Consider the following 13486-nt stretch of genomic DNA (forward strand, 5'->3'; position numbering starts at 1 on the left):
AATTAGTAGCGCAGCAATTAAATAATTCAATTAAATTTGATTGAATACATCTAAGATTACTTTTAAATTTGTAATGCGATGGGTATATGAAAGGGGCTCATTTTTTTCGCGTGTTTTCCGTAAAAGTGGGTGTTTGAGACTTTAAAAGGGAAAACTCTAAAATTTGGCATGGCTGTTGCTTTAATGGGGTATAAAGTAGATGGGTGAAAAAACGGCGGCCAAACCGCCGCTCCCGCCAAAAACGCCATTTTTTCCCTTTTTTAGCCAAATTAGACAATTATAAATCATTTGAGAGAAACTATTTTTTCTAAATCATTTCCCCCATATTTTTAAATGACACTTTTGAAGTTTTGTTTGTTGGAGTTATCACAATTTTTTAATATCAAAATCCAAAAATCAAAAGTGTCAATTCAAATTTGTGTAATTTAACAAGAAAACGCAAAAATTATAACGGTTTTCTGCAGCAGCGGCGGTTTTGCCGTCGTTTCTTCGCAGTTATATACTGTACAATATTATATTAGAGCAACTGCCATGCCAAATTTTAGAGTTCTACTCCTATTTTAAAGTCTTAAAACACCCACCTATACGAAAAATACGCGATAAAATGACCCCTTTGTAAAATCCTACTTTTATGTGACTCAATTAAAATATAATATGAAAAACAATCCGGAAAAGTATAAACCGCCTATTTCTTATTTATTTATTCATTTATTTTTAAGATAATAAACATCTGTATATATAAATATTTTAATAATTATCAATTAACTTGTACAAAATTATAAATTTTGAATTTGTTTATAATTATTACCAATATTTCTATTTTATTGAGTTACAAGAATAAAAAATTTAAAACAGTAAAGATAGATAGTTATTAAATAACGATATAAATTCACTTCAAAAATGATTAAATAACGTAAAAAAAACATAATTTTTGTTTACTTTCTGAGCGGATGAACACAAACTATTAAAATGCCGCGGAAAATTATTTGTTATAAATGTCGTCTTTTTAACTTTAATAAAAATGTTTTTTTTTCATTTCTAATAATAATTTAGGTTCATAATTGCAATTAATGTAATGTTTCGTGTTTTTTTGGTACGATTTTAAGTTTCAAAACAAGTTTTAATGCATAAATTCTATAATTTTATCATTTTTTGCCAATTTAAAAATGAAAGTAGGACGACATTTGTTTTAAAAAATTGCCGCGGCATTTGAGAATAAGTCCGCAAATGTAAATAAACAGGTTAATTTATTATTTAATATAGATGTTTCAATTGATTTAGGGATTTTAAGGGATAAGACAATGGACAATAAACTGATGCACACTCCTAATGATGATAAATAGTATTACCCCTTTTCTATATTAAGATTATTGGTTGAAAAGTTTTGACTAAATATTTGCACATCCCTCTAAAATTTAATATTACCAAAGTTTTTAAGCTAACGAATATGGAAACATAGAAAACTTTGGGTACTAGACTATTTTACATTCTAATGTCCCCTCTCTCCATGGAAATATAGGCTTTAAGCTAACCATAAGTTTAAACTAAATGAAAAGTATTTTAATAAGTGCAGTGCATATATAGATAATAAATAATCCCACTAAAGACTTCAATTTGGGATTAAAAAGCATAAAACCACCAATGAAACAGAATTAGTAATAAAAAATGTGTCATTTTTAAGTCAAAATACATAATTTAAAAATAACTTTAGAAATTATTAAACTAAAATTACAGATGAACTACAAATCTAAAATGTATAGGTATTTAAATTTGCTCTAGTATAAAGCAAATATTTGTAAAAGTAAGTATAATTAATCTTATTAGGTAGCAAATTTAAAAAAAAAATCCTTATAATAAATCAACAGGATGTCTGTCTTTAAAACAAAAATTTAAATTAAAAATGGGGGGGGGGGGGGAATGTGGTCGATTTCTCCCCAACCTGAAAATTCTTCTTTACATTTTCTTTATAAATTTAAATAAAAACTCTTCCCTACACCCCCCACTCCTCAAGTGCTCCTAGAGGCCTTTAGGGGGCGTAGCCGCTAGTATTTTGTATAGGTACCCCATAGTTCTAGAGGCGTGCAGAATGGGGCAAAATTAATGGGGTGGATACTCTCCCCTAGATTTCCAACCCATTGACAATAATTTATCGCCGCCCCTCTTGTTGACTAATCCAAACCCTCATTTTTGGTTCAAGGGGGTTAGTGCACTTTGAGCATCCCCATGTAAAACCCTGTGCATCCTACTGTTCAGAGCATTGTTTTCTTATCCTATTATAAAAAGATGTAAGGTTTTTTTGTCTATAGCCTAAGATTTTGATTACTACTGAACCGATTGAGGTCTCCGTTTTGTGGAAACTTCTTATAGATTCCTTGAGGGTTTTAGACTATTTAGTTCGTATATTTAAATTTCGTTTTAGGCTATTATAGAGCTCTTATATGCTAGGAGCGCGGCCGCTGGTTAAAAGTTAATTAGTTTACCTATAAGATTTAGTTTAAAATATTTGATTTCTTTTTTCTTATACTAAATCTGATTGTAGGCTAAATGATGGAAGCTCCTGAGCCTCTGGATCTATATTGTGTTCCCTCCCTCAGTCAGCTCAAAGCTTGGAAACAAAATCTTTTGTCATACCTCAGCCAGTTTGATAACTATCCAGTATTTTTACCAGGTATGAAGTTTTAAAAGTAAAGCTTTTCTATAATTAGGGTCGATCCGTCCGTCTTTAACAGTTAGCTCTTTTTGTTAATTTAGACATATGGTAGCTGCTCATAGGTCCCGGGAAGGTTTATAACTATTTTCTTGGGGGGTGGGACACCCCCAACCCCCCATAAATGAAAAATACCCACTCCCCCCCCCCCCCAAAAAAAAAATTACCACCCCCAAAATATTTTTTTTTACTTTTAAAATCTAAAATAAGAAATTGGGTTATCAAATTCGAATCCTTCCTCCTCAAGTGCCCCTAGAGGCCTCTAGGGGGCGTAGCCGTTAGTATTCATATAAAGTATTGTACTTTCTATTTGAATTAATAAGTTTTTTTTGTCTTCCTGTGAAGATCTCAAGAACTACTGAACCGATTAAGTTCTCTATTTTTGGGAAGATGTTTTCCATAGCTTCTGGGTAGGGTTGAGGCTATATTTTTGCCCCCTAACTTTTCCTTTCTATGCAAACAAATAAAGGCGAAGATAAAACTGCAAACATAAAAAAATGCATATGTTAGAATAGGAATAGTATAGGTTAAGTTAGGTCAGTTTTGGTTTTGTCACCTTTAGATCAAATAGGCTCCACCCCGAAAAAAGAACATCATTTAACTTTATCTAAGGTGGTCTGTATGCCGAGTGGTTGCCATTACACTTGACTGGAAACAACCAACGGATCCAAACTCTCCACCGCGAGGACAAAGAACTACAAAACAAACTCTTTGATGTTAATCCGCTTGAAAATTTTGAAGATAATGATTCTATAAGAAATTCAATTATCAGTATTAGGAATGGCAATTTTGATACTTTGATCAATAAATTCAAGATTTAAAACGTTGGGTTGCTGTCATGAGGTGTTTGGTTTGAGTTTGCACCACAAAGTGCTATACTAAGGAAGTTGAAAAATAGTACATACTGCTGCTATGTCAGGTGCGTATCATAAATACTCAGGATTTAATAGTGGAATACCTTTGCCAACAGGTGACATGCAGAGTTAGGACTTCCAGACAAAGTTCGTGAAAGAGGACTATCCACGAACAAGAGCAAAAGATTCTAAGCATCTTTCAGCATTGACCCATAGTATTTTTTTAGTAAATATACTAGGTTTATGTTTAATATTTGCTATATCGACTAAAAAGTTAGGTTTCACCATGGTTTTATATGAAAAAAACTTTGAAATGTTAAGCATTGTTTGGTGCAATATCATCGAATGTTTTGATGAGTTCAAACTGTTGTTTAAAATCTTTAAGACAAAAGTATATTATTGTGATTAAAAATGCATATTTAGAAAAAGGGTTGGTAACTTGTAAACAGTTTAATTAATGTTCTTTTGCAATTTACAACATTTGATGCTTTTCTGCAGTGTTATTTTATTTTGTCCAATGAACTCAACAAAGCATTTGATGTTATTGCTTTAAAAATTGCTTTACATTTCAAATATTTTTTCATATATAACCATGGTGAAACCTAACTCTTTAGTCGATAAAGCAAATATTAAACATAAACCTAGTATATTTACTAAAAAAATACTATGGGTCAATGCTGGAAGATGCTTAGAATCACTTGCTCTGGTTCGTGGATAGTCCTCTTTACTAAAATTGCCATTTTACAGGAATATCCAGTTATCAGAAATGTTAAAAATAATCTGCAATTTGGTAAAGAATTGTGATACAACTAAAATCAGCAATGAATGCTCAAGTATTGACTCTATTATTCAATTGATCTCAGGTTTCTTTACAATACACTCAATTTAATTAGGCCTATTAGAAGAAACATTTTAGAGAATTTTTATAGGTAATTTGTAAAAAGTTATAATATATGCTTTACAAACTTTATTAAATTTTAATTTAGGTACTTTATTATATTTTTAAAGTCCGTTGATTTTTCTTTATTTTTTAATTTTACTGATGGGTCGTTTGGACGCCAATGTTCTAGAGAAACAATGTAGAAACAAAGGGAGGAAGGGGACATTGGGATATTTATTACACTAGTCCCAAAGTTTTATAATAACGTTTTCTTATTTGGACTCTTTTGAGTTGGTTTATTAAGGTGAGTGTCCAAACGTTTTAGCCACTAATTGTAATCTACAAAATGGGTAATTTTGTGTATTATCATAAGGTATGTACATCAATTTATCGGCCATCGTCTTATCCCTTTAGAACCCTGGTAGAAACATCATATTTCATAGCAGACGATTAAAAACTAGATGTTAATTTGATTGTATTGTATTTCCACATAGATCTCAGTCAACAGTGCAATGAAACTAAAAACTCAAATATTTTACAACTTGGTGACATCAGGTTCAAAGCTTGTTTAGATTATAATAGCTTTTATAAAACGTTAAGATCTCAAGTGTGTTCCAATTTGAAGAAGAAGGGTGATTTTGTAAAAGGTAATTTAGATTTTTTAGACACGCAGCTACTACTTGCAATTTCCATCTAAAGACCTGATGCTGAAAGATAACAGGGGTGTATATTCTGACAAGATTTATTCTTTTTCCCTTCTGGTTTTTCCCCCTAAGAGGGAAAAAAATGGAAAAGTGTTTTCAGTACCTACTCTTTATTTTTTTCATTTTTCCCCCTTCAACAAATTTTTCTCGTTTTTTAGGAGGGGAAAACAGAGAAAAAAAATGTATTCAGAACTGTATTTCTTCATTTTTTCATAAACATTTAACATAAAAAATTCTTAGTGCATATTTACTTATTGACGGATGTTTTGATAACATTTAAATCGTGATTTAATTTTTATAAATCAATGTTATTAGGTAGGTATGTTTGCACCACTTTTGAGCCTAATTGGCCTAGTTATGTAACAAATACAATATGAAATTAAAGAAGCTATCTCAAAACTAGCCTGTAATAAGATATATTTTTATTTACAGGTCTTCCAGACTTCCATTTGGAGCAGAACGAAATCCTCTCTCCAACATTTGAGGATGTCATTGTCATTTGGTGCCTTGAAAAAATTGACAACCGACTTCCCAGCAAAGTAAACCAAGCATTTGGTCATCAGTTGATAAACAATGTTACCCTAAAAGATATTCAGAAAGAAGTTTTCAAATACATTCCAATCTTCCTGCAAGAGCTAAGCATCCAAGAATCTGAAACTATTGATCTTATGAAAGTGAAAAGTGAGGATGATAAACAAAATACAATTTCTTGTGAGCAAGAACCTAAAATCAAAGAGGATTTCTTATCTGATCAGGAATGACACCTATTTATTTTTAAATTTTTATCCAAAAAAAACATTTAAATTAATTTATGTTCAAATACCTACCTAATAGAATAAAAAAAATCTATCCCAATATTGTATGGAATTCTTCAAATTTTTAGTAGCGAAGCTACTCTATAATTCACTTTGTCCGTCCGTCCGTCCGTCAGTCCGTCAGTCCGTCAGTCTGTAACGCTATGGGGGAAATGGGATTTACTCAGCTCCTATAAAAGATAGAATGCTGAAATTTTTTGACAACATTCCCACCATTAAGGAGCACAATTAACTATAAAACATCATTGGCGGTCGGACCGATTTTTAGCAGGTTTTGGGCTATTTTTATATTTTTCACATTTTTCTCCATATCTCCAGTGTTTATGATCCGATTTTCAAAATTTTTTCAGTTACAGATATCAAAATTAAATTTCCCGTCGTTTAAAGACACAACTATAAAGGCCAGACTGCCTTTTTAGCAGGTTTTAGGCTATTTTTATATTTTTCACATTTTTCTCCATATCTTCAGTGTTTATGGTCCGATTTTCAAAATTTTTTCAGTTATAGATATCAAAATTAAATTTCCCGTCTTTTAAAGAAAACAACCATGATGGCCGGACTGCCTTTTTAGCAGGTTTTAGGCTGTTTTTTTTATATTTTTAACATTTTTCTCCATATCTTCAGTGTTTATAGTCCGATTTTCAAAAATTTTTCAGTTATAGATATCAAAATTAAATTTCCTGTCTTTTAAAGAAAATAACCATGACGGCCAGACTGCCTTTTTGGCAGGTTTTAGGCTATTTTTTATATATTTTTCACTTTTTTCCATATCTTCAGTATATATGGTCCGATTTTCCCAATTTTTTAAGTTAAGGATTTAAAAAATAATTTTTTGTCGTTTTAAGTAAACAACCATGGTGGCCAGACTGCCTTTTATCAGGTTTTTGGCTATTTTTATATGTTTTACATATTTCCCCATATCTTTGTCTATTTTGATCCAATTTTCAAACTTTTATGGGATATCAGTATCAAAATAATTTTTCCCATTGTTATGAGCATCTTTAATATAATTTACTTTGACCATCATCATCATACAAAATAAAACAAGGTTTCATGTTTATTTTATCCAATAAATCTATTCTTGATTTTAGTAAAAACCTTTTAAATCTACCTGTACGTATTCCCATTTACGATTTTTTGTGCTTCGCTACTTATGGATGTTGTCATCCTTGTTTTCTCTTTAAAATATATTTTATATGGCTCTTCTATGATTTTGTTTTTCAGATTTTATTGTAAATGTTAACTTTTGTAACGTATTTTTTTGTGTAAGTTTTTGCCTATTTTCATAATTTTTATTCGATCTATAAAGGTTACTTATCTAAAGCCTAGAATTAATACTTATAGGGTTCATAAACAGGTTGAAAAAATAAAAACGCCCAAAGAAAAGAGCAAACCTTATTGGAATGAAGAAAACCTTGCCTTGCTCATGGAGGAGGAGAATAATGACGAAGATTTTGATAATGATCATGACAATAGAGATGATAATACAGGTTTATTTGTATTTTTAGATTTTAATTCTTATAATATAGCGGCTGCACTATTAGCATCTAGGGGCTCTTTATTGGAAAGGGTAGAGAGAAAAAAGGAAAAATATACTAAAACCCAAGTTATCCATAAATGTAAAACTCAATTGGAGCCCCTTGTTAACGAGATTTTAAAGGATAATCAAAAATAATTGAAAAATAAGTAGTGTAGCCCCTGAAGTAATTCCTATCTCATTTTCAATTTTTTTTTTAAATAAAAAGAGGGGTGTTTCTATGCTTTTAAGGAAAGTACCATTTTTTGCATTTAGCACTTGCAATTCTGAGGTGGATTCTTAAAAAACTTTGGCTCACTGCCTTACTAAAATTATTGAGGCTCGCTAAAAAATTTTATGAAAAATCCTCCAAAATCGCATAAAAAATCTACAAAAATTATATAAACTCGTAAAGGTTTATTAACATTCATAAGATTCTGTTTAATTTTTGTAGATTTTTAACGAGCCTCCCTAATTTTAGTAAGGCAATGAGCTAATAAGTTTTTTAAGAATCAACCTCTGTTCGATTATAACACAAATATTCCTAATATCAGATCCTGATGTAAAAGAAGAGCTTCCCCTCGAGTTAGAGGACCAAACTAGTAATCAACCAGTAGCTAAAAAGGTTAGACTATAAAGTTCATGTTGTGTGTTGACTCGACTAAAATAGTTTTTAAAATCGAAGCTTTCTATAATTAGGTTCGATCCCTGCGTCTGTCCGTCAGTACGTCCAGAACAGATAGCCTTCTTCGTTAATTTTGGCATGTTAGAATTGTCCCATCGATTTCAAACTTTGCATGGTGATTTCTGTTAGTAGTCAGGTACTATTTGGAAACCGTAGCTAGCAACTCTATCATCGTATCAGAATGTCAGTACGTCCATTTTAAACATTGATCTGATTTTTGGAATAATTTTTCCAAGGCAACAAAGTATAATGTTATAAGCAAAGCATCTCTTTAGTATAAGTCCTAAAAATGTAAATGTGCTGTATTTAAGCAGTTTTTCAACAAATTTACTTACAATTTTGTTTCGACTTTTATAAATTTATGTTCTGATTATAAAGTTCTGACACTCTACAAGTGTTAATGTTAGTTTGACCTACTGTTTGAGAGCTTCGCTTTTTAGTATGTTGTCATCCTTGTTCCTCAAAATATGTATATGGATGGGATACAACCGTCGAAAGTCAAAGAATATTAATTACATACCCATGTTAACTAACTTAGCAAATTATCAATTATTTTAGATTAAATCTGAGAATGGAGTGCCCACAAAGCGACGGAAAAAGAGAAAAGTGAATTACGACGATGATCCTTATGTTTGTCAAAAGTGCCACCAGGAGTTTACCTCAGAGGTAATTCTGGGAGCAAGGGGATATTTTATTAGTACACATACCAGGGAGGGAGAGGACATTGGGCTGTACCTTGTACCTGGGTAATTATTATTATATTTAGGAAGATATGATGATACATATTAGTACACACACAGATAGTCAGAGTATAGAATCTCTAGTATCTTGTACCTGGGTAATTATTATTATATTTAGGAAGATATGATGATTCATATTAGTACACATACAGATAGTCAGAGTATAGAATCTCTAGTATCTTGTACCTGGGTAATTATTATTATATTTAGGAAGATATGATGATTCATATTAGTACACATACAGACAGTCAGAGTATAGAATCTCTAGTATCTTGTACCTGGGTAATTATTATTATATTTAGGAAGATATGATGATTCATATTAGTACACATACAGACAGTCAGAGTATAGAATCTCTAGTATCTTGTACCTGGGTAATTATTATTATATTTAGGAAGATATGATGATTCATATTAGTACACATACAGACAGTCAGAGTATAGAATCCTTGGTACCAGAAAAGCTTCCCTGTTCGCTTTGCAAAAAGGAAAGAATAAATATGACAATTTTTGCCCCTTTTTAAAAAAATACTTATAAAGGGTTAAAAATTGAGATGAATTCTTTGGTATTTCTTAACTTTCAGGGTGGAGGGGCATTGTTCTATAGGTTAAACTAGTACCCAAATGAATAATTGCTGAACAATTTTGGGTACTTTTTCTAAATCTTAATTGGTTGGTTTTAACTTTTCAATAATTTTAATCTACTGAAGGGGTAATTTTGCTTTTCATCATTGGGGATATACATCAATTTATCTTCCATTTTCCTCTCCTTTAATGCTTCTATTTAATATTTAAATTACTTAAAAAAAAAATTTTTTTAATCTACAGAAAGTCATTTTTATTCCTCAACTGTTATCAAAGGTGTTTACAAAGCAATCCCTGCTCAACAATCATATGATCAAACACAATGGATGTTCTTGTGAGATTTGTGATGAGAAATTTACCTCAATCAAGAGCCTCAAGGAACAGTTACGATTTGTGTCTTTAAAAACTATTTTAAAAGCGAATCTTTTATACATTCAGCATTTGTCTGTTCATAACACTAATCGTATGTTCGTTTCTAAATTTTGGCTATCTTAAAATAGGCATGATATAATTATCCTATTAATTTGACTTAAGTATTGTGATTTTTAAGTCGATTTGGAATTAGGTTATATCAATGGATTTATTATTACTTGGATCTAGCACCAGATAATCATGCACTCTAATAAAGTGAAACTCATAATAACGTTACCCCCCATCCACCCTCTTTACCCCATCCCCTTCCCTCTATCTGAATGAACAAATTGACCAATAAATGATGTCCATTGTCCATGTAAGTGACAAATTGACGATAATTTTTCCCCTTGTCATAATATCTACGTATATTACATACATACAGGGTGTCCCTCATAAACTGTTTTTTTTTAAACGCTTATTTCTCCCTTAATATTTGAGCTATCGTAGTAAAATAAAAAGTATTTGGCAGCCTACTACTGACCATTTTATGGAGTAATGATGAAAAATCCACAAAATAAACAGGAAAAAATCTACGAGGTATTACATAAGAGGTTCATTTTATTGAATGTAGACTAACCCACAAGAAAATATTTGCTTTGTGAACTTTAAGATTAGTTAGGGTCCAAACAGCTGGTCGCTTAGACTTTCTAAGCACAAAAATAGAACAGACTTGACATAAAATACCAGAAATTCTCAATATTCAAGAATCTGAAGTGTAATATAAGTAAACAACATGTAAAAATAGGCATAATATTGATCTTCTTTGTTAATTTTCCATGTGAGCTCGCTTTAAATGCACACAAGAACCTGAAATATACCAGATATTTTAATTAGACTACAATGCCAGTTCTTATAATGTCTGGAGTAAGTCTTTGTGATCCACCGTTTGACCACCGGCTGCTTTAAAAGTTAACTAAGGCATATTTTTCTTGTGGATTAGTCTTATAATGACTAAAATCAGCATGTTATGTATTACCTTGTAGATTTTTTTCTGTTAACTTTGCGGATTTTTCATCACTATATCATTAAATGGTCAGTAGTAGGCTGCCAAATACTTTTTATTTTACTAAGATAGTTGAAATATTAAGGGAGTAATAAGCGTTTCAAAAAAACCAGTTTACGAGGGACACCCTGTATAATCATTGTTATATTCGTAGTTCTTTATAATAATATTTACTTACGCCTTAGATGATATTTCTTTTTTTATAAACAAAATCGTAAAATTTAATGCATATAGCTCCATATGGTGGAACATAACGGACCTGAGACATATGTTTGCCATGAATGTGGAAAGGTTTTTGGAAGAAAAGACAGCTTAGGTACACACAAGCATATTTTTATTCGTATATCGTTTGAAAAACGACATTGTTTTACTTATTTCAATCTTTAAAAATTTATTTTTATTTTTATGGCCTTAAGGACCTGTAAAACTATTGCCTACCAAGTACCCAATATAACTTAACCTAAAGTAATAAACAAACAAATGGGATCATGGAAAGAAAACGAAGTTGAGGGTTTCGTCGTATTTTCACAGTAGCTTTTCTCCTATTTCTAGCCACTGCGGGGGGCTCCATCCCTGCGGGGCAATCATTAACATTTACTTAACCTAACCTAACCTAACCTAAAAAAAACATTCAAAAGTTACTGTGAAAATACGATGAAACCCGCAACTTCGTTTTCTTTCCATGACCCAACAAATAAAAAACTTCCACCTTCTTAATTTCAATTTGTTTCAAAATAGTTCTTAATATTGTACATTGTATGACAGTGCCGTTTATTTTAAATAAAATATGCTCGTATATCTTGTTACTTGCCAGGAAAACATATCAAACGGCACAACGGAAGAAATTTAGAAAAGGACTCGTGGACTTGTCATATTTGTGGAAAAATATTTAATATCAAGGAATTAAATTCAGATTATTCAATTAAAAGAGTAGGAGTTACTACCTATTAAGCCACTCCTAAATATGGAAATCATCCCTATATAAAAGTAATAGTATGTCTAATAGTATGTGTGTGTTTCTGTAGCCAAAGATCTCGTTAATAGCTGGACCGATTTTATCCCATTATTGTAATTATTAGGGTTGACAATCCGAATTTTTTGGGTCGGATTAAGGATCTCGCAAAAATCCGCCCCAAAAAAGGCGGATTCTTGTTTTTTTTGCGGATTTTCGAATTGCTAATTATAGAAATATTTTAGAGGTCTTTTTATAAATAAAAACTTCTAGCCCCATGCAGTGGCCATTTTCTAACCCTTACGTCTCTTAACTTAACCTAAAATGAAGATAAAAAGTACTGTGAAAATAAAATTTAAAAAACTTTGGATGCGACCCACCTTTTTACCTGAATTTGATAAACAATAATATACTTTTGGATTTTATCTGCCACATTTTAAATAAAGAAAATTTTTCGTGTAAGTTGTTAGTAAATTAAATAGCTGAAAGAATCAATAGAATAGAATTTAAGATTATTTATTTTAATGTATTCTAATCTGAATTTGTTATTAAAGGAATCATTCAACGGGCATTTACTATGGCACAAGGAGCGGTTCAAGTGCGAGAGCTGTGGCCGTACCTACATCGGGCAAAACAGGCTGGACAACCATCTGTGCAAACATTACTCTTGTAATGAATGCAACAAAGAATTTGACAAGGAACGTAACCTGAAGATGCACATGCGGATGCATGCCGGTGAAACTATGTTCTCATGTAATCTATGTGAAGGATTGTTCGATACAAAACGTAAACTGAATAAGCATAAAAATAGTGCGCATAGAGAGAGACGGAAGTATGTTTGCGACGAGTGCCCTAAATCATTTAAAGGCTCCGCCGCGCTGAAAGCGCACAAACTGGGACACAGCGGCCTGCGGCCATATGCATGTGAGCACTGCGAACGGACATTCTCGCAAAAGCCGCATTTAGACAAGCACAAGTTGGTGCATAATAACGAGTTTCCGTTTCCGTGTGGCAGTTGTGGCAAGAAGTTTAGATCTCATGGTCATGTCAAGTATCATATTGACACGACAAAATGTGGCCTTGGAAATACTCTTGGCATTGTAACCTAAATTGATTTTTAACTGCCTCATTTTCAAAAATATCTATAATTTGAAATTGTATTTTTTTGCTTAGGTACTATTTTCTAATTAAAATCAAAAATTAATTTTTATTACTTTATAAAATAAATTAGAAATATTGGTTAATTTTCAATTCTTATGTAAAAATAATTTACATTGTAAAATTTTTAAATAAATCTATGTATTATTAATATTGTTTACTTTTATATGTCTTTCTTAATTTAAGTATTTTCATTTGAATATAGGAAAAGAATAATCTTTATTAAATCAAATAACTCGTTTAATTTTCGCTTTTAGGGAGGGGATATATTAGACTGTAAAATAAATAGGTTCCTAAAGTCTAATAACAAACTTTCTCATTCGTTGGCTTAAAAACTTTAGATATACTTTTATGAGATCTAAATCACATTATATAAAAAAGTCCAAACTTTTCAACCAGTGATATTTTTAATTATCATTAGGGATGTACATCAATTTATAATCCAGTGTCATATCTCTGAGTATCCGTTGGTTG

At 31.3% G+C, this 13486-nt stretch overlaps 1 protein-coding gene across 2 annotated transcripts; it reads left to right on the forward strand.

Annotated features, from left to right (window-relative positions):
* The first annotated feature begins 1219 nt into the window (after positions 1 to 1219).
* On the forward strand, positions 1220 to 13163 carry LOC145314727 (uncharacterized). 2 transcript variants are annotated; one of them, XM_080154770.1, is made up of 14 exons: positions 1220 to 1241; positions 2540 to 2668; positions 3320 to 3483; positions 4307 to 4424; positions 4936 to 5088; positions 5578 to 5897; positions 7315 to 7450; positions 8031 to 8101; positions 8720 to 8827; positions 9296 to 9384; positions 9758 to 9861; positions 11135 to 11218; positions 11717 to 11799; positions 12406 to 13163. In XM_080154770.1, the coding sequence occupies exons 2-14, from the start codon at positions 2545 to 2547 to the stop codon at positions 12961 to 12963; spliced, it is 2112 nt and encodes a 703-aa protein (XP_080010896.1). In that variant the 5' UTR covers positions 1220 to 1241; positions 2540 to 2544; the 3' UTR covers positions 12964 to 13163. The 2 variants fall into 2 exon arrangements, with proteins under 2 accessions (XP_080010896.1, XP_080010895.1); XM_080154769.1 differs by lacking the exon at positions 1220 to 1241 and adding an exon at positions 1722 to 1801.
* Positions 13164 to 13486: the final 323 nt, after the last annotated feature.

Source organism: Acartia tonsa, chromosome 3 (genome assembly GCF_053477335.1).
Source record: "Acartia tonsa isolate MP-2025a chromosome 3, ASM5347733v1, whole genome shotgun sequence".
Taxonomy (NCBI): domain Eukaryota; kingdom Metazoa; phylum Arthropoda; class Copepoda; order Calanoida; family Acartiidae; genus Acartia; species Acartia tonsa.

Excerpts from the sequence above, each read along its gene's own strand:
- LOC145314727 (XM_080154770.1), top strand. The coding sequence starts at position 2,545 with ATGATGGAAGCTCCTGAGCCTCTGGATCTATATTGTGTTCCCTCCCTC. Across the intron at positions 7,451-8,030 it reads CAATAGAGATGATAATACAG|ATCCTGATGTAAAAGAAGAG; the intron begins GTTTATTTGTAT and ends TCCTAATATCAG. Across the intron at positions 11,800-12,405 it reads GTGGAAAAATATTTAATATC|AAGGAATCATTCAACGGGCA; the intron begins AAGGAATTAAAT and ends AATTTGTTATTA.